The sequence below is a fragment of the Ictalurus furcatus genome, chromosome 15 (assembly GCF_023375685.1).
Source record: "Ictalurus furcatus strain D&B chromosome 15, Billie_1.0, whole genome shotgun sequence".
NCBI classification, from domain to species: domain Eukaryota; kingdom Metazoa; phylum Chordata; class Actinopteri; order Siluriformes; family Ictaluridae; genus Ictalurus; species Ictalurus furcatus.
This window is the reverse complement of record NC_071269.1, coordinates 20,778,261-20,798,922: the sequence shown is the minus strand read 5'-3', so window position 1 is coordinate 20,798,922 and position 20,662 is coordinate 20,778,261. Positions and strand designations below refer to the sequence as shown.

Below are 20,662 nucleotides of genomic sequence, written 5' to 3'. Positions count from 1 at the left end.
TCATTTTGGTAACCCATTCTGTTAGTATAGATTTCACTGTGATTACTTCATGGGCTTGTACTTTATTTCTCCTCTATTGTGCAGTATGGTGATATGTATCAGTATGTATTGAGTAAATGTACAGTTGTTTTTTTCTGTTGTTTATCCCTGAAGTCATCATTTATTGTTTCCAGTTTATCCATTTATCCATTTTAGTCGTAAATTCTAGACAAAAATAATTAACAAAAAGTAATTAACTAACAAGATATTAGAAGGGAAAATGTTGCATAATTGCAAATATCTTTCAATTAGCTTGTTGTTTTTAGTACCTATAGTTCTTTTGTTTGCTTCAAAAAAAAGAAGTCTGTGACATCAGCTGACTTTTTAAAGAATGAAAGCACAGACCAGATGTTCATCATCAACGCAAAAGAAAAAAAAAAAAAGAAAAAAAAAAGAAGCCAGATTGTGCTGATCACAAGGAAAATAAGATAGTGTGTGCTAGTGACTGTACACATTCATGGGAACTGCAAAGAAAATTTGAAAATCAATTTTTTCCCATTGATGTGAGCAGTTCCAGCTGGTCTTGCCACACATCAGCCAAGTGTGCAGATTACAAGCTCTGGGAAAGGAGGAGAGTCCTACTGGGAAAATCAGCTCTGCTTTAAAATGGCTCATAAATTGTGCAAGGTAAGTCTACACTATAATTTTAATAGCTTTTATTTTATTTTCCAGAATCTCTGGATAATGGTTTTTCCTCACTCCTTTCCCAACACCAATTTTCTTTATCTAAAATAAGCATAAGTTATACATCATCCTTGGCTTGCCCGCATCCTCATGCTCCTGTCTGAGTATTTTCCCCCAGAGACGTGATATGTTAGCCTGGCTCCCTCACACCATTCCAGTTCTGTCTCCATGTCTTTCTCTACATTCGACTTTTATCTAAATGTCTAAACCACAAATCTGACAACTTAACCTGATAGAACGAGTGTTATGAAAACCATAACAGGTTTCTCTGAGAAATCAGAATGATGCTATTACGTCTAGTGAGCCGAATATTTATAAGATTGTATATAATGAAATGTAATTAGGTATTTTCACATCAGACTCCCCAGGGCTGATCTTAATTAATAGAGTGCTGAATTAAGACCCACAGAATTAAATGAAGGCATACAGTGTTGAATTACTCAAGATGTTAAACTCAACTGGAGTGTTTTCTTGCCTTGCAGCCAGTGCTCTCTGGGTAGACTCCAGATCCACCTCAACCCTGAACAGGATAAAGCAGTTACTGAAAATGATGAATGAATTAATGTTGAGCTCGACACTTATGAGGAAATAGGCTTTTAGTTCAAGGAAGCGATTGCACATAATTCCTCTTTTTTTTGGGGGGGGGGGGGGTTGTTTATTATTTAAATCATTAGAAGGTTTAGTAGCTCTGACAGTTACAGGTTTACTGTATATTAATGCACTCGTTCACATATGTTATCATTTTTAATGGTTCTAATGATTGTAATGGTTCCTGTGAGTCTCTACTGGTAAGTTGTTGCCTTCTATCAGTGGTATGTTATGTCTAGTGGATACCATTAAGGACCAGTAATGTAGTGTAATATCCCTGCTGGGGAAAAAACAGAAGCCATCATATAATTTGTAATGGTTTTAATAGTTATAATGGGATGCCTGGTGGATACCATTAAGGACCAGTGATGTAATGTAATATCCCTGCTGGGGAAAAAAAACCTCAGAAACCATTAAAAAAATTGTAATTGTTTTAATGGTTATAATGGGAATTGTATTGGTTTTAATGGAAACTGTAATGATCCCTGTGGGTCTCTACTGGTAAGTTGTTGCCTTCTATCGGTGGTATGTTATGTCTAGTGGATACCATTAAGGACCAGTATTGTAGTGTAATACCCCTTCTGAAAAAAAACCCCAGAAACCATTATATAATTTGTAATGGTTTTAATGGTTAGAATGGGAATTGTATTGCTTTTAATGGAAACTGTAATGATCTCTGTGGGTCTCTACTGGTAGGTTGTTGCCTTCTATCAGTGGTATGTTATGTCTAGTGGATACCACTGAGGGCCAGTAATGTAGTGTAATATCCCTGCTGGGGGAAAAAAAAGAAACCATCATATAATTTGTAATGGTTTTAATGGCTATAATGGGATGTCTAGTGGATAGCATTAAGGACCTGTAATGTAGTGTAATATCCCTGCTGGGAAAAAAAAACCCCAGAAACCATTTAAAAAAATTGCATTGGTTTTAATGGAACCTGCAATGATCCCAGTGGGTCTCTACTGGTAAGTTGTTGCCTTCTATCAGTGGTCTGTTATGTCTAGTGGACACCATTAAGAACCAGTAATGTAGTGTAATATCCCTGCTGGGGGGAAAAAACAGAAACCATCATATAATTTGTAATGGTTTCAATGGTTATAATGGGATGTCTAGTGGATACCATTAAGGACCTGTAATGTAGTGTAATATCCCTGCTGGGGGAAAAAACCCCAGAAATCATCATATAATTTGTAATGTTTTAATGGTTATAATGGGAATTGTATTGGTTTTAATGGAAACTGTAATGATCCCTGTGGGTCTCTACTGGTAAGTTGTTGCCTTCTATCGGTGGTATGTTATGTCTAGTGGATACCATTAAGGACCAGTAGTGGTAATGGTGATGGTAATGGTTTCAATGGTTAGCTGGTGGTTTGTAATGGTATTTGTAGTGGAAACCATTCGAATTTCTGTGATGGTTTCTATTGCTTGGGGTTTGCTTTTGTTTTTTGCTGCAAAATGTCCATCGACTCTTAGTGGACGTGTCCTAAAGCAACGAGCTGCTCGTAGCAACAACACACTCTATTCATAGAAAATGACAGAGATGAGGAAAATGAAAGGTTTGTGAGCGACAGGAAAGCAGCAATGAGAGAGCGCATTCCAGCGCGCTGGCCCCACCGGGCTACACAATAAGGGGTGGGGAACTGCACTGGATATTTAACAAATCAGTGATCTTAACTCCAACATCAGCTCGGTTCTTGCTTATCGAGAGAGAATCCGAGGAAGGAGATTGTTTATGGCGGAACGGAAGACTGAGAGCCTGAAAGTCCTGCTGCTCGACCTCTACTTTCCTGCTTCCATTTTATCAGCTGGAAGATTGAGCTGAAGATACCGCGCCTTGTCCGCTCTTGTCCTTCTCCCAGTCCCCATAGCTTCTTTTCTTACAATACCTTCTCTTTTCTCCCCACTGAAGTAAGACTAAGAGCTAAGAGTAAGGAACTGAGACTAGTTTACTTCAACTTTGTGTTGTACTTGAAAAGTTTTGCAGTGGTTTGTCACCGACGCTGAGCAGGAGCAGGACTGATGTGGTGAACGCTGTGCTGCACATCTGGCGCAGGAGCAGCTCTACGAGTCGTTTCTAACCTGCTTGAAAGAAAGAATGGTCTAAGGTTATTTCATTTAGCCAGGATCAATTCGATTTAATGGCAGAATGTGGCCTAAAAGTGCTGTTTCGTGAGCAGATGGAGTGTTGATCTGTCAGAGGAAGAGGAATATCGAGGAGCAAAAGCTGAGGTAAATCATCAACCCCCCCAAAAAAAACAAAAAAAAAAAAACGTTTTTGAAACAGTTTAAGTCTAACATTTGTATTAACCATTTTTATTCGGATAATTCGGTTTGAATAGTTATTAATATCGGTGTAGAAATGGTGTGATAAACAAAATATTTAAGTGAAAACAAAGCTTTTTACTCGTAGATTCAAAAGAGTTAAGATTTGAGCTGAATCCCAAATAGCTCCCTACTCCCTATATAGGGTCACTATAAAGGGTGGAATAGAATGGTTTCTACAGCTAGCGTAGTTCACTGTGTATCCAATAGAAAGCGATCTGGGATTCAGCCTATATTCACGTTTTCACTCTGGAATGTTTCCTACAGGTGAGTGCAGTCACTTTATTTCATCAAAGATACAATTTTCTGTTTTTGTTTGTTTGCTTGTTTTTAACTTTACACATGATTGGGGGGGGGGGGCAGGGGGCAGAGTGGTTTACTGGTTAGCACTTTTGCCTTGCACCTCTAGGGTTGGGGGTTTGAATCCCGCCTCCGCCCTGTGTGTGGATCCAGCATGTTCTCCCCGTGCCTTGGGGGTTTCCTCCAGGTACTGCGGTTTCCTCCCCAAGTCCAGAGACATGCATTGTAATCTGATTGGCATTTCCAAATTGTCTGTAGAGTGTGAATGCATGTGCGAATGTGCCCTGCGATGGGTACATCCACATTGTGCATGTGTCCCCCGCATTGTGCCCCGAGTCCCCAGGGACTCCCCGCAGCCCTGTGTAGGATAAACAGTGGCTTAGTGGTTAGCATGCTTGCTTTACACCTCCAGAGCTGGGGGTTCAAAGCCCAGCTCCGGCCTGTGTGCAGTTTCCATCCCCAGTCCAAAGACATGCATTGTAGGCTGATTGGCATTTCCAAATTGTCTGTAGTGTGCGATTGTGTGCTGTACAATCTAGTATGTCTGTTGCCTTGTGCCACGAGTTCCCTTCGATAGGCTCCAGGTTCCTCCTCTATGTAGATCTGCTAAAAAAAAAAAAAAAAAAAAAGAAAATGAAGAAAGTGCATATTCATGCATTTCAGTATGAGCATTTCAGGCTCAGTAGCCTATACCTGCAAGGAATATGTGCCATTGCATTTTAGTGGTTGAGATTGTATCATAAATTAAAGATGATAAGGATTTTAATCAAAACTAAACCTGATTATCACTTTGTCTCTGCACCATGGATGCAATCATGTCATACCAGTGTGTGTGCGATTGTGCCCTCCGATTGGTTGGCACCCCATCTAGGGTGTCCCTCACCTTGTGCCCCGAGTGCCCTGGGATAGGCTTCCGGCTCCCCCATGACCCTTTGTAGGATAACCGGTATGGAACATGGAACCGATGGACTACAGTAGATCTGCTTTAAAAAATGAAGAACGTGCATATTCAAGCATTTCAGTATGAGCATTTCAGACAGAAGCGTGCCTACAAGGAGCCATTGCATTTTAGTGGTTGAGATTGTATCATAAAGTGAAGCTGATGATTTTGGTTAAAACCTAACCTGATTATCACTTTGTCTCTGCAAGAGAGAACACAAAAGGAATTCACACCCAACAAACATCTGGATAAACATGTGGCTCTTAAACATCTGTTGTTTCAAGTGAAATCTGGTGCACATGAATGCAATCATGTCCTTCCTAACTGTTGTCAAAACACTGCAAAGAGCTGCAAGATGGAGCAACCGATAATGTCCTTAACGCCTTCCAGACACTGACTTTTTAAGCTAGGGGTAATTACTATACACTAGTATATACACTATTCATCCATAATAGCTTTCACTGTGTGTCATGCACCGAGATTATGGGTAGCATTAACTGAATTTCTGACTTTCACCAGATATCACCAGATGACATGGTAACTGATAATAGCCATCATTCTGAAAGAGAATAATCTCAACAAAAAAAAAAGAGGAAGGCCAGACAGCAAGTGTACGAGTTCCCATGAGTCTGGTGACCGCTGCTTGTGAGTGGGACAGAGAAACCGGAATTGCTTGCCATGAAGTCTAACATGACTTGTGATTAATGAGATTACTGCCTGACCCAGTCTGATTTCATATCGGAAATATAACTATTGGACAACATATAAGTAATATTAGGGTCAGTGACAGTTAATGACTTCAAAAATATTGAGAATCTCTTTCTGTATTATGAGAGAAATTAAAATGGAGTTGCTTGGAAATTCCACCCAGACAAACTATTTGACAAAGTACGAAAGAAATCATTGTAAAGCGTCATTTAAAAATAATGAGACGGTTGCACCACATGATTTTTTTTTTTTTTACAGTTTAAATAAGAAAGAACTGACCTACAACTAATCGATGTGGGAAGGGTGACAGTGTTTGACAGTGTGTAAGAGTTTACCCATGCCCATTTCATCTTGGGTTGTGAAATTGATGAGGTTTCGCATGTTCTGCTGGTGTCTGAATGGGTTTCCTCCAGGTTTTCCGGTTTTGTCCCACCTCCCTAAAATATATCTGGAAGTGGATTGGTGATCTGAGATTGATTCTCAGTACGAATTAAAAATACAGTGAATGTCACACCATTAACCCATTGTTCCAAAAGGTGGAGTTGTTTGTCATTTTAAATCGAGCCAACTAATTAGCCATTGCTGCTACACAATGAACAGCAGGAATGACTTCACGCCTGGTTGCTGGTACATCGTGTGTCAGTTACAGTGTGAATGGAGCTTACAGCATTCAGCAGTTTTAGTTTGCTGACTTTTCATTTATAATGTATTGTGACCCGACTGTATATTTTTTATTCCTTAAGAGTTCTATGGATTAAGGGCCCTTTGGTTGGAATCACTTTGTTGTAGGACTCTACATAGAACCTTGAACCGTTTCCCCAGTGGAACAACCCATCATTTATCTTTAACTCATTTATCTGACACTTTTACCCAAAATGACTTACAATTGAGAAAGGATGCAGTTGAGGGTTTAGGGTCTTGCTCAATGCTGGATGAATTCAAATTCATGACCTTCTGGTCAGTAGCCCAATGCCTTAAAAACTGAGCTACCACATTTAAATGTAAGCTATTTTTTATTTTACACAGAAGCTAAGAAGGTTTTCTCAGACTCTTTGGCAAGGTTCATTACATGTTTGTGAGGAAGTGGGGCATAACCCCATAATTACACATTCTCAATGCATTATGATTGCTCTTTTTAAAGTATACTGTTTCAATTCCGCTGGCTATTAAATTCACATTAAAATTGGTCATTTTTAAATGACTATAGTTTATTCAGAGGCAACTATAGTTTCGTTCTCATAATTTGTAACCATCTCTAATGTGACAGAACATACAGCTTCCTTTTCCTTATGTCCGTTTGTGACTGACACTGAAAACCGAGGTACGTTTTGTACAGAATGTGTAAACTGCAAACTTCTGCAAACTGCCTGGAATACACAGGAAATGCTAATGTTGCAGCCTAGTAGTAAGTTAGCAACACTGTATAACCAAAAGTGCATGGACACCTGACCATCGTACCTGTATCTTAGCCTTCACCAAACTTTTACCACAAAGTTCGACGCGCACAATTGTAAAGGGTGTCTTTGTATGCCGTAGCATTAAAATTTCCCTTAACTGGAACTAAGCGGCCCGAACCTGTTCCATCATGACAATGCCCCTGTGCACAGTGCACCGTCCACGAAGACGGTATGCCAAGGTTGGAGTGGAAGAACTCGAGTGATCTGCACAGAGCCCTGAATTCAACCACACTAAACATTTAGAGGATGAACTGTAACGCTGATCACACCCCAGGCCTTCTCACCCAATTTCAGTACCTGACCTCACTAATTAATGCTCTTCTGGGGTGGGGGGGACGACTAAATCTGGAATGTGATGTTCAAAAAGCCCAAGGCTGTGATAGTCAGGTGTCCACAATCTTTTGACTATATAGTGTATATCTAGCATAGCAAGCTAGGTAAACATTCATAGAATCAGTGTTCAGGATTAAAAGCCTTCTTCATGGAAACTGCTGTAATGTTAGTTGAAGCGTGCACTGAATATAGAGAAAACAGATGCTCTGTCCCAAATGCCCCCTTTTAAATTCATGCACTGTCGAGTACTTGTACTCAAGACATTGTTATTTTACTTACATCAACAAAGTGCAGACCTGGAGGAGGACCATGGGGTTTGGAGTGTCACTTGGGAAAGGGGTGGAGTCATCTCTCATATTATGCTAGCCTATAATGCCTGTAATCGTAACAAGTTGTACACAAACTCCCACAAACCGAAAACGCTTGTTGGTTAATAACAAATTAATGCTGTAAGAATGATACGTTTACTCACTTTCAAGAACCACTTTATCCTGATAAATATATCCTGACCCAAGGGTAATTTAAAATACAATGGATTAGGTGCTATGAGTTGCCAGGTCTTAAATATTACACTAAATATTGCCTGTGTTATTCAGCAGTCTACATGAATACACATGATATGACTGAAGGCTATTTTAATTTGTACGATTTGCGTGTCTGTAGCTTTTGTGTATTTCATTGCCTTACACTGAAATTTTACTTAGGCTTGTACTCTAGACCTTTCTGTCACTCATCAAGTTGCTTTCAGACATCATTGGGGAACATACAGTACATGACTGCTCTATCTGAGATCATAATATTTGCTAAGGTAATAATACATCAAAAGCAAAGAGGAGGTTAAACTTTGATAGCCTAATCTAAAACGCCTTTGATAACGGCTGAGAGAAGTCTAGCTAAAGGCGCCTGACTGACCAATATAATGTTAATATAATGACCAATATAATGACCAATATAATGTGCGACACTAAAACTTTGTGTAATTAGTGCAGCTACAGCACTATCTACACAGGATGTGCCTAACTGTTAGCGATCTGGCTTTTTAGTGCTGATGTAATCACAATTAACAACAGTCTTGTTTTTTTGTAGCTACTTAGGGTTGCTATTGCAAACAACATTTTTGCTACAGATGATAAAATTTCATAGTTTTCTCTGCAGTCAGACCTTCAAGCTGTATGACAGGAAGGTACAGTAAAATAAACTATATACAGTAGGTCTAAGAATAAGGACAAAAGCATCTGTAACACAGTTGAAATTATGAATAATGTCCAAAAAATAAATAAATCAATCAAATTAAAGCAGAACAATGACATTTTTGGAAGAAACGAATCAGTCCCAACCCCTGCCTGGCTCTTAATACCCGTCTATTTCAAAACAGCATGGTTGACTCTTTTTTTCCATTACATAAGAGGGGTAAACTGTATACTTATGGAATTACAGTCCCAGAGCCGCACACAAATGCTTCCTGATGTTTGATGAACGGTTTATGAGCACAGGGGGAAAAAAATTTTAAAAAATGCAGCATTCCTGTAGTGTTCTTCAATCAAAAGCTGCACAAAGAGCATGACTTAAATCTCAACCTTAAGTGATTCAGAATGTCATTTTGCTGTCTCCATAGTGCACCTGAGACGACAAAAGCTGCCAGGTCGTTGCATTTCCAACGTTTTATCATCTGACAATCTCATGAGACAAACAGCCACGTGCAGCCATCTTGTTTGCGTGCCCAGCAGCCGCGTAGACTTTAAGGAATGAGCGCAGCCCCTGTCTCTGGCTGCCGAGCTTCTCAATGGCAGGAAGCATAGCCGTCAATATTTACTCTGCGTGCGGAGCAGCCAGCGTGTCCATTTCTAAAGCCCGTTCCCACCCACTCTGACTGCAGCAATTAGAGCGCAGGCAGACTGACTGGACCCACTGCCTGTTGCTTTTTCAGCCCATGACTTCCTCTGCTGCGGGGACGGGGCTGCCGGGCTGCCAAGACCATTTAGGAACCTCATGTCATGGTCACATGGCATGCCAGCCAGCTGCACATCAGCTTTAAACCACAGCTGGACGGGATGAGACAGTAGATGAATCGAAGATGTTTGGATGAGGGGGCGGGGTGACTGTAGCGGATGTGAGCATAATGTGAACTAAAGTGCTTTGCAGGCCTTTGATGTCTTTCTTTTTTGTCTTACCCACAGAGATGGAGTCTGCTGCAGGATTCCTGCTACCGCTCACTTTGATGGCTTTAAGAGTGAGTACAGTTCACACAGGTAAGGCGATCTACATATCGCACATCAAACTATGTTTTTGTGTGTTAGTGATTGTGAATCAGCTAGGTGGAGATTTGCTCTCTCTAGCAGTGAAACAATAGAGCAAAGGAAATGTGTATCTTCCTGCCACGGCCAAGCTCGCGGTGCTTGACAGGACACGTTTGAATAAACTTACTTAACCTTCGCGTCTGTGTTGTCTAAATGCACTACATTTGTTTGTAAGGATATTTGCACTGCATCTACACTTACATACCCTGATATCTTTCTCTGTGATATTTTAGAAATATGCCAGAGTGCTAATGAATGCTCAAATGTGGTTTGTCAGAACATGATTAAAGTTCTATAACTGCACAGTGTGGACAGTAGTTACAGCTGCAAGGTTTATATTAAAGCGGACTTTCTAGTATGTGATCATTTCTTTGTTACGGTTTACACAGGGACAGATATAGTTGATGTGGTGAGGTTTTCTGTATTGAGATGTTTATTTAGCATTTTTGGAAGGAGTCTCTAATGTCAACATTTATAAGTCAGAGGCTTTCCACTATGGGCAAGTCTTCAGGACAGAAGTCTTTGCAGTTTCTGCTTAATATGAAAAGCTGAATTTTTTTGTACTATCAACTGGTGGTGAGGAAACACCATAAGTGATACCGGAACTAACTTGTTCCACAAAATTAAACGTAACTAAAAATGAATGAAAAAAGTATGGCATCATTCTTTAAGTAATAAAAATTGTAAATAGCAAATTATTGTCGTATAAGAGGTATCAAACATTACGGGACATGGTGTTATTGGAAAATGATGCATCACACCACAGTGTTGTTTTATTATTTTCCTGTAGCAGTAATTTTGAATATTTTATTTTTAAAAATATTTTGACTGAAAGAGAACTACAGTTGAATTAGACCTGGTGTGCTCAAGTTACATTTTTTCCATGCATTGCATTTGCTGATGCACATATTGATAAGCTTACTGAAGCTTAGGGAGCCAATTATGACATGTACTCTGTCAGCATTGTCATGTCAAGTTTTCTCTCTTTCTCTTCTCAGCCCACAGCACAGACAGAAAGGTGACCTGCGCATGTGAAAATGGATGTACAGACACTTGTACAGGGCATGTCTGCTTCTTCACCTGGAACGATGGGCAGGTTGTGAGGGGCTGCTTTGAGAAGGAGCAGCGGGAGCAGTGCATAGTCTCTGGTATCCCCAACGTGTTCGCCGAGTGTTGCTATACTGACTACTGCAACATCAACATAACATTACCCCCGAAATCAGGTCAGGAATTATACCCCGAAATCAGGTCAGGAATTATGAATGACCTATTAGCAAATGTGTTTGGAGAATCTGATGCTCAAATCCTGTTTTTAAAACGTGAGCTGCAGTCATCCCCTGCATATTCTGATGCTCACTGATCATAACTACATGGGAGGAATTTCCTGTTAAGGACATTAATTATCTTATGACTCATATTGGAGTGAATTAAAGATGACACTGCTGCCCTCTAGTGGTGCTTATAAACGAATACAGTCACGTAATTTTTGTAATGTTCACAAATTAAAAAAAAAAAAAGATGGTTGACTTGTGCATAATTAAATTAGCCTTCATTTTGCTGCATCTTGTAAATACTGATGTCTTCTGTGTGTTTGTGTGCTTTAGAAGAGCCAGGTGACTCTGGCAGTGTGATTGTGCTGGTGGCCGTGCCTCTGCTGGTGCTCCTTTTGTTGTCCATAGCAGTGTGTGTCTTTGTGTTGTGGCTACGCTCCAAACGACTGCGGGAAAGTGACCCCCCCATGCTCAAAGTGCCCAGTGGAGGAGACCCAACCTACGGGGTGTGTAGGCCCTGTATCTCATCCATCATGCACAACATATGCATAACTTGTATTAACTTTATAATATATAATATAATGTATAATCATTTATAATACTTTATAACACAGCACTGCATTATTGGGTTGTTGATTCTGATGTTGTTGATTACTTTTCTATACCATCATTGCGCTGACATTATGGCTCTGACAGTAGTATTACCTGCAAGACAAATCACAGGTTTATATTAATGCTCTCGTTCTAATCATTTCTATAGTAAACACTAATTCACAGAGAATTGTGTAGCTTGTATTAGAGGCTGGGCGATATGACAAAAAGATCATATGATACTTGAGGACATTTCTACAATACACAATGTGTTTTGTTTGACAATACTTTTCTTTATGCTTACAAAGACAAAGAAGATTAAGTTTTTTTAAAAAAAAAAATTATGGCAAATCAACTGCATACATACAGTACCATTTAATTTGTAATTATTAAAAACGTTTTTAAAAAAAATAGATCACCATACCAACAATATCTCAGAAAAGTGTATCATGTAATCATTTATCACAATATCGATATTATATCGATATATCACCCAACCCTACCTTGTATGTATAACTATAAACTGATAAAAACGTAAGTAACGTAATATTTAAAAAATCTTAATAGTTGGCTGAGGTCAGGCTTGGGGAGTAATGAAGTACATGTAACTGTAATCCGTTACAGTTATGTCAAAAAACAAAGTAATCAGATTACAGGTACATTTTGTTAAAAAAAAAAAAAAAAAAAAAAAAAAAAAAAAAGGGAATACTATCAAGATTACAATTTTTTACATTTAAAATCAAAGAAATTAATCTTTTGACATAACGATATAGACAGCTGCTTGATTATAGTTCTGGTTCTCTCTTGCCAGTCGTGGCTCACATGAGCAACCTCCTGGTGTTAATTTGGTCATTTGTTAGAAATTAACACAAATTGTTCTCTGAAATGCTTTTGTTAGGATGATCATTTGTCCTCTTTTTCCCGGACATGTCCTCTTTTTCGGACCTTAAAAAAGCGTCTAAATTTGAACAAATGCCCGGGATTCTGCTTTAGTTTCATTATGATGTGTTTATGGTCTAATACTGCATCCTGTGTGCTCATGTTTGCATTGCTTTAACTCCTCTCTGTAATTCCCGGATTCTCACACACTAATTGGTCGATTCTAAAAGACTTGCAGCAACTATTGGCCAAATTCCTGCCTCTTAACCATAAGCCTACTCTCAGCGAACGCGCGAAGGTGAAGCGCTTTTGTATACGGCGTCAAACAGTTGCTAATGACAGCTGTCCTGAGTCGAAACAACACCCATGGCCATATAAGGTCATTTTTTATTTGGTGTTATCGCATTGCTTCGTATGACATGGCCATTCAAATGTGTGATAGCAGAAGGTACACTCGTGGTATCTGATATTTTATTTTATTCCATGGATATTCAATAAAAAATAGGAAAAAATCTCAAACGTGGGCTGAGTGAAACAAATTTCATTTATATATTTTTATGTGATGCTAATAGTGTGTCATTTTCAGTGTCTTAAAGTCTGCATTCACAGTAACACTGTTTTGAACTCTACTACGACCCCCCACCCCCTGAAAAAAAAACAAAGGTGTCCTCTTTTTGGAAAACCAGAATATGGTCACCCTAGCTTTTGTGATGTAATGTTTCCCGCATCAGGGACAGTGATCTTTTATTTATTCATTTATTTATTTTATTAAAACAAATCCAAACATTGAACATGTTTTTAAGCTTAAAATAAGCTCTAAATAAAAGTATTTTAGATCATATTGCTTTTCTGTTGACTTTATTTGCATATGTGACCTTGAAGTCATCCAAAAATAATCAGATTACATTACGTTCATATTGTGATACTTGGATTATGTTACCGATTACATTTTTTTATGAAGTCATTTGTAACTGTAACGGAATACATTTTTAAAGTAACCCTCCCAACCCTGGCTGCGGTATAAGAGGAATAAAATACATCATTGTTGATTATTTTCCAATAACAGCACATGCATCATCTTCTATTCCTTAATTATAGCAACCGTGTCCTTGTAGGTTGAATTCTATTAAAATGGCTTATCTATTGGAGTTTGACATGTAATTTTGTTTCATTTAGGATATCTTTGATGAGTTTTGCACATCAGGTAGTGGGACCGGACTGCCTTACCTGGTGCAGAGGACCATGGCTCGGCAGATCTCCTTAGTGGAGTGTGTTGGTGAGTGAGATGCATTTGAAGCAAACTGAAAACAGGAGGCTATTATAATTTAAATCAAACTGTCCTTATTTTGCCATATGGTAAAAGTGTTAAGAGTGTGTGTGTTTTGGGGCAGGTAAGGGGCGTTATGGAGAGGTGTGGAGGGGCACGTGGATGGGGGAGAGCGTGGCTGTGAAAATCTTCTCATCTCGAGATGAACAGTCCTGGTTCAGAGAGACTGAAATCTACAACACTGTCCAGTTAAGACATGAAAACATCTTAGGTAAGACCCACATACTTGGAACTATCCCGTCTTTTATTATACTGGCCAGGGTCATGGTGGATCCAGAGTTGATTCCAGTAACACTGGGCGTGAGGCAGGAATATACCCTGGATCAGACACCAGTCCATCACAGGGCCCCATGCACACACACATTCATGCTCTCATTACATTACACTCACAAAGAGGGCAATTTATCTTACCCAATCCACCTACTGGTATGTTTTTGGAAAGTGGGAGGAAACTGGAGAACCCAGAGGAAACCCACACAGACACAGGGAGAACATGTAAATCTGAACATGTGAATCAAACTGAGGACCCTGGACCTGTGAGGCGGCGATGCTAACAGCTACATTAATACAAAAAAATGAATATACAGTTTAAAGTGTGTTGTGGTCAACACTGTGTTTTGTTCATTTATTTCTAATATTACTTCTGTATTAGTCACAGCTCCAGATGCTTCATCAATGGCCCATGGAGTATCTCATATCTTATGTACACTTAGCTGATTACAAGCTTCAGAATCTTTCTACACATACGCAAAGTATCATCACTTGATTGAAAAATGTTCGGCATCGCGCCTTTAAAAGTTAGTAGAGAGTGGCATGTAAAACTTTTTTTTGCAATATCAAACACCATCATGTCATGAAAGTAAGCAGTTCTTGGCCATGTGTTTGCAAGACCGCATATGGATACTGTTATAGTGTCTGCTTTCCCTTTGTATCTAGTTTTAGTCAATGTAACTATCAGTAATTTTGATGCATGTGTTCTTCTGTAATAGTCTGTTGAGCAATTTCCAACATACCAATGATAATTTCTGTATCCAACAAGTACTGGTATATAAAGTGACTCCATTTCCAATTACAGCTCTCAAACCATGAAAAGCTGACCATTTCATGCTTTTGACCACACAATAAATTGTTGTCTCTCAATCTCTTCTTTCAGGATTCATTGCCTCAGACATGACGTCGAAGAACTCTAGCACGCAGCTCTGGCTGGTGACTCATTTCCACGAGCTGGGCTCTCTCTATGACTTCCTGCAGTACAACACCTTGGATCCCGAGGCATGTTTGTGCATGTGCCTGTCGATAGCCAGCGGCCTGGTACACCTTCACACAGAAATCCTCACCACTCAGGGCAAGCCGGCCATCGCCCACCGTGACCTCAAAAGCCGCAACATCCTGGTGAAGAGGAACGGCCAGTGCTGCATCGCTGACCTGGGTAAGGGAAATGCTTAAAGGATCGTTCCTGAGGGTTTAGCTGAATGGTCACAGTCAATACTTATTGAAAAATGGAAGCTATTTATGGCACAATACAATTTTGTCAGCTTTTTTTTGCAGAGAAGTTGAAATGACCTTTTCACTAATGAGTTGTTCTTGTGTGTTTTGATAGGTCTGGCTGTCATTCATTCTCAGTCCAACGATTACCTGGACGTAGGGAACAACCCAAGGGTGGGCACCAAACGCTACATGGCCCCTGAGGTCCTAGATGAGAGTATCCGTGTGGACATCTTTGAATCATACAAGCAGACTGATATCTGGGCTTTGGGACTGGTTTTGTGGGAGATCACCCGCCGAACCATCGTAAATGGTTAGTACAGTGCTGAGATTCAGGGTCCAGGCTGAAATGGAAAAAAAAAGCTTTCCCATAATTCTCCATATGGAGCACTATTGAAAGTCATTTCATTTGAGAGTCTGCCCATATGCTTTAAAATTTAATACTTAAAAATTCATAAAACTCACCTGCTACTGCAAGATGTTGGTAATAATTTAGTTAGTAATAAAGTCTATCCATAACTGATATTTATTAACTATATATTGCTTTAAGTGCCAGGATAAGCAATATAACCCAGTGTTAATCTTGTTATTCAGCATACGCTGGCAAAGTATCAAGATTTAATGCATTTAAATGCAATAAAGCCATTTTTATGCTTATGAATAACATGCTTTGTTCTGTTGCACACAGAGCATAAAATCCATCATAATGATAAGTATGAAGGAAATATTTCTCACATCACTCCACAGAATCCCAATGTCTGACTGTCTTGCCAACTTAATCTGTCCCTTTCTTCTATCTGTGTCTGTCTCCACTATCCACCCACGATTAGCAGTACAGCAATTATAAACAGTCTTATCACGTGTCAGCACTCCGATTCATACAGTCCAGATGCTTCTTATCTCTCTCGTTTTTGTTTTTTTCAAACCCACTACACACACACACACACACACACACACACACACACACAAACACACACACACACACAAATACGCTAGACGCACACCATGCATTATGGACGAATCCATTGAAAGCAAGGTATAGCTACTATACCTTTGTGGGTTTGTTGCCAAAAAAAACTAGTGGAAGGCATGTCTTTTATTATATCCTGTCATGCAGTAGAGGATATACAGTCGTATTGTCACCCCCCTTTTTCTGATGCTAAATTATGCTCTTGAGTCTTTTTCCCCGAAATGTCAGCTACCACATACACACAAGCTTTCTGGACGTCATCCAGCCCTCCTCCCACAGAACTATTAGCTGTTCCAAACTCCTTAACATTTCAAATGCCTGTTTTACAGATATGATTTGACTCGCAGTCTCAACAAATATCTGACCCTTTTGTCAGGAAAAGCACACTGTAGGTGACCACAAATATTAACTAAACATCCTGGTAAATGTTTGACGAAATCTGTGTTGTGTAGGAATTGTCGAGGAGTATCGCCTGCCTTTTTTTGACGTGGTGCCCTCCGACCCCAGTTTTGAAGAGATGAAGAAAGTGGTGTGTGTGGACCAGTACAGGCCTTGCCTTCACAACCGACTGCACTCCCATCCGGTACACAGTTCTTTTCTGTTAAGCTCAAAAAGCGTCAAGAAATGCACTTCACTGTTCTGAACTGCTCTAGTCAGCTTTACGACAAATTAAATCTTTTTTAAAAGCTCTCAGCAAAAGCAATTAGAGTGCTTATTGCTGTTGCTGCTGCTGTATTAATTTAAGCAATAAACATTGCATCCAAACAGAGCAGAGATACACAACCCACTTATTGAATCACATTTCTTGCGAATTAAATCACCTCGTAATGTCTTTGTGTCCAGATTCTGTCTGCTATAGCTAAAATCATGAAGGAGTGCTGGTTCCAGAGTCCCTCAGCTCGTCTCACTGCCCTGCGTGTGCGTAAGACCCTGGCAAAGCTGGACCAAGACCAAGACTGCAGCATAGACAAACTCAAACTGGATGTCTAGAGGTCTGTTCCTGTTTAATGGACCCAAGTTGTAGAACAGGTGCCAGAACCCCTCTTAACCTCGTGTGCCCTTTAAGAGCAGTTGATTCCTGGTGCTTCAGACAATGAGGCCACAAAGCTGATGGATTGACTGAACTCAGAGCTGTGCTTCTCCTCTGGACTGCAATATCACTGTTGAAGGATTTACTGCATTTTTTCAACACAGTGACTCAGTTGTAAGCGAAAGCTAAGCCATGGCTGAAAGTACTCCTTAGGGTCGAGAGATTTGCACATGTTTTTCTGTCAGTGTTTTTTATGAATGTGTTTGTCAGGATATGAGCCATACTGGACTTCCCAGCGGAGGAGTTTCCTGAAATTCCTTCATGTCTCCTCTTGAGTTCTGAATGCCTTAAATGAGGACACCATGTACTTTGTCCCACCATGTACATTTTATCCATTCCGTAGTTATGACGAAAAAATATTTGGAGTGACCATATATTAAATATATATTCATGAATGCATACTGATATAATAACACACATGCAATATTCATTCAAATGTAGAAGTTATATCTTATTGCTAAATAACTATGTTTCACACTAGAGATATTTTATGTGGTATATCCAGAGCTGACCCTTTGCAACCCTTAACAACATGCAATGTATACACATCTTGCATTCTTCAGGGCATTCTGGTGCCCCTTAGTGACTGCTTATACCACTTATAGCTAGAAATGGCCATGGGTATATCTTTTTATAATGTGTTTTATATTTGTAAAAGACTTATTTTGTACTGTTTTTTGCACAAAAGAACTATATTTCTCACCCAAAATACTGGTATTTAACAAAAAATAAAATTTTTATATTTAGGTTATTCAACATGTCTCACACCTGCTGACGTAATATTTCACTGATATTAGAGGCAGTAATACAGTAAGTGGGCTCCTGACAAAAATAATGCAACACCCTAGGCGTACTATTGCAATAAAGTTTTTTGTGTAGCTTTAAAGAAGAATTCAAATGTAAGTATGTATTTAAAGGAAATTCCATCCTGAAACACATTCAAATTGGTTGGTGGGTTGGTTGGTGGGTAGGTTTGGTTGGGTGGGTTGGTGCTGTTTTTTCATTATTCCTGTGAGTAGCTAGTAGTTGTGTGCTGCACTGTTGTCACACAGGCCCAAGCACAGTTACTATGATGTTTAATAGGAGAAAAACTGTTAGCGCCTAAGAACAAACAAGCAAGTGCTTCTTTTTTCACTCGCAATTTTTCAGCAATGTCATATTAATGAGAAATCCAATGGTGAAGTAGTGGAGACGTTTTTGCAAAAAAAAAAAAAAAAAAGGTTGGACTCAAAATCCCAGAATGCAGTGAAGTACTACAACACAGTTACACAGAGAATAGAAACATCCAGTTAGTGATCTATGAGATGACAAACACAATGCTGATGACAGTGGCATTAATATGAACACCAGAAGTTTAGGACCTGATCTGTTTGAGCAGAATGTACAGCTCAGGAAGTGAGAGAGCTGGAACAACTAACGGGCTAAAGTGCTGCTGCATCGCTCTCTTTAGGTGGAGATGGTGAAGCAAGGGCTCAATCCCACTAGGACCACAAGACTACCAGGTAGTCAAACAGCATTGTTGGTTATGTAGGAAACCTTTGACCAATGTGAAAATAGACCAATATGTCAATGAAGACACAAAGCCTTTATTTGTCACATATAGATTACAGCACAGTGAAATTCATTTTTTTTTTTATTTCCCCACATATCCCTGCTTGTTAGGATGCTGGGGCCAGAACACCAGGTCAGCGATGATACAGCACCACGGGAGTAGATAGGGTTAAGGTGCTTGCTCAAGGGCCCAACAGTGGTAGCTTGGCAGTGCTGGGGCTTGAACCCCTGACCTTCTAATCAGTCACTCAGAGCCTTAGATATTGAGCCACCACCACCACCACCCTAGAAGAAGGAGTTTAAATAAAAATAAATAAACAAACTCAGTATTTCACTATAAAATAAATCTTGGACACTATTTATGATCAAATGTGGATTTTTCCTTTAATAAACTGTGGTAGGGTTTTAAAAGGCAAGCATGTAGCACATACTTTTAACCACTAGGGCGCATCAGTAGCTCCAGACTTTGTCAAAGGGTCTTCAGTTTTTTCTTACTTTGTTCAGCAGTAGACTGGTCTCAGCTCCCTGAACCCAGTGCCATCCTTTTTTTTTTTTTTTTTAATGTAACACGGTCTCAGCAGGCTTATTATTGTCATCAGGAATCCATTACATTTTAATCTGATCTATTTGTTTTTCATTGTACATGTGGTGTTTGTGCATCATGTTACTGTTCAAAGCGATACAAAAGGCACTCAAGGACCCGATATCCCCAGGGAGTAACCGAGACGCACCTCATTGCTCCACAAGCATTCATAGATACAATGTTGAATGCATCCTCCCAGGTAGAGTTTCACCCAGGCCTATATTTACCCAGCACAAACACATCTCACATCTCTTATTCATGGAAATGTGAATTCCAAATGAGTGTATTTCTAGTATTAAACCCCACTCATGAGCACTGACACACATACACGAGGCCACGAGATCACACTCTCGATTTCACACACCCACACACGTACACACAAGTGCAGGTTTCACTGTAGCCTAATCTAAACTCAAGAAAGGATGTTATAATTACACAAATCAGTTACGGCTGACTAGACTAAGTTCTGAAGAATCTTTTTCCTGAATAGTCATCACTGGAAAAAAAAATAGTCAAGCCTTCCAACCAGTTCTATTAGTCAAAGTGTCCAGTTCCTGTTGTCAGTGAAAGAGTATCGCTTTGTGAGTCAGTAAGGGGATGGACATTGATTTCTGTCTGCCTTTTTATCTATATCTGTGCTCGCATGTGTCTGTTCTCTGTATAGCCATCTGTGACGGTGCTCACACAGACTTTAGGGGAGATAATGTTCCCCGAATAGCCCAGTCTGTCTGTTTGGTCAAATGGAGTGGGGGTTGAGTAGGGAGTGCATCTTGTACACTGCTATGCTGGACAAACTCATTTCATACACTCTTCCTCCACTCTGTTGTCCTGGCATACCACATACCTTTCTGCCTTCCATAGTGACAAGACTCAAATGGTCCTGTTCACTATTTCAGATATGAATTCATGCCTGAAAAATGCAAATAAATTTGACAAGCTGAAAGTGTAATGTAACAAAGCGAAGAGTGTAATGAGAAGCATTTTCTGCGCACTAACCTCAATTAAATTTCCATGTCTATGGTAGAGGGTCCAACAGTGTCATGTGGCTAATAAAAAGCATGAGGAATGGTATTAAATGCTTTTATTGTATGAAATTTAAGTCACAAGGTCCTTCCCCGCCCTGCCGTCTTAACATAGTAAACATCCTAGTAACAGGGAAAAGTTCTCTAAGAAACATTAGTTCATTTAGTCCTCAGAGCAAAGCTTTCAGTTGTGTAATAAGTAAATAAGGAGATTTCCATGTGCTT

At 39.6% G+C, this 20,662-nt stretch overlaps 1 protein-coding gene across 2 annotated transcripts; it reads left to right on the top strand.

Moving 5' to 3' along the window:
- The first annotated feature begins 2,885 nt into the window (after window positions 1–2,885).
- acvrl1 (activin A receptor like type 1) lies at window positions 2,886–18,037 on the top strand. Of its 2 annotated transcripts, XM_053644235.1 has the most exons (10): window positions 2,886–3,540; window positions 9,549–9,620; window positions 10,667–10,891; window positions 11,273–11,445; window positions 13,586–13,685; window positions 13,801–13,947; window positions 14,890–15,165; window positions 15,337–15,534; window positions 16,644–16,774; window positions 17,035–18,037. In XM_053644235.1, exons 2-10 carry the CDS (start codon window positions 9,551–9,553, stop codon window positions 17,179–17,181), a joined length of 1,467 nt encoding a protein of 488 aa, XP_053500210.1. In that variant the 5' UTR covers window positions 2,886–3,540; window positions 9,549–9,550; the 3' UTR covers window positions 17,182–18,037. The 2 variants fall into 2 exon arrangements, with proteins under 2 accessions (XP_053500210.1, XP_053500209.1); XM_053644234.1 differs by lacking the exon at window positions 2,886–3,540 and having other exon boundaries at window positions 9,453–9,620.
- Window positions 18,038–20,662: the final 2,625 nt, after the last annotated feature.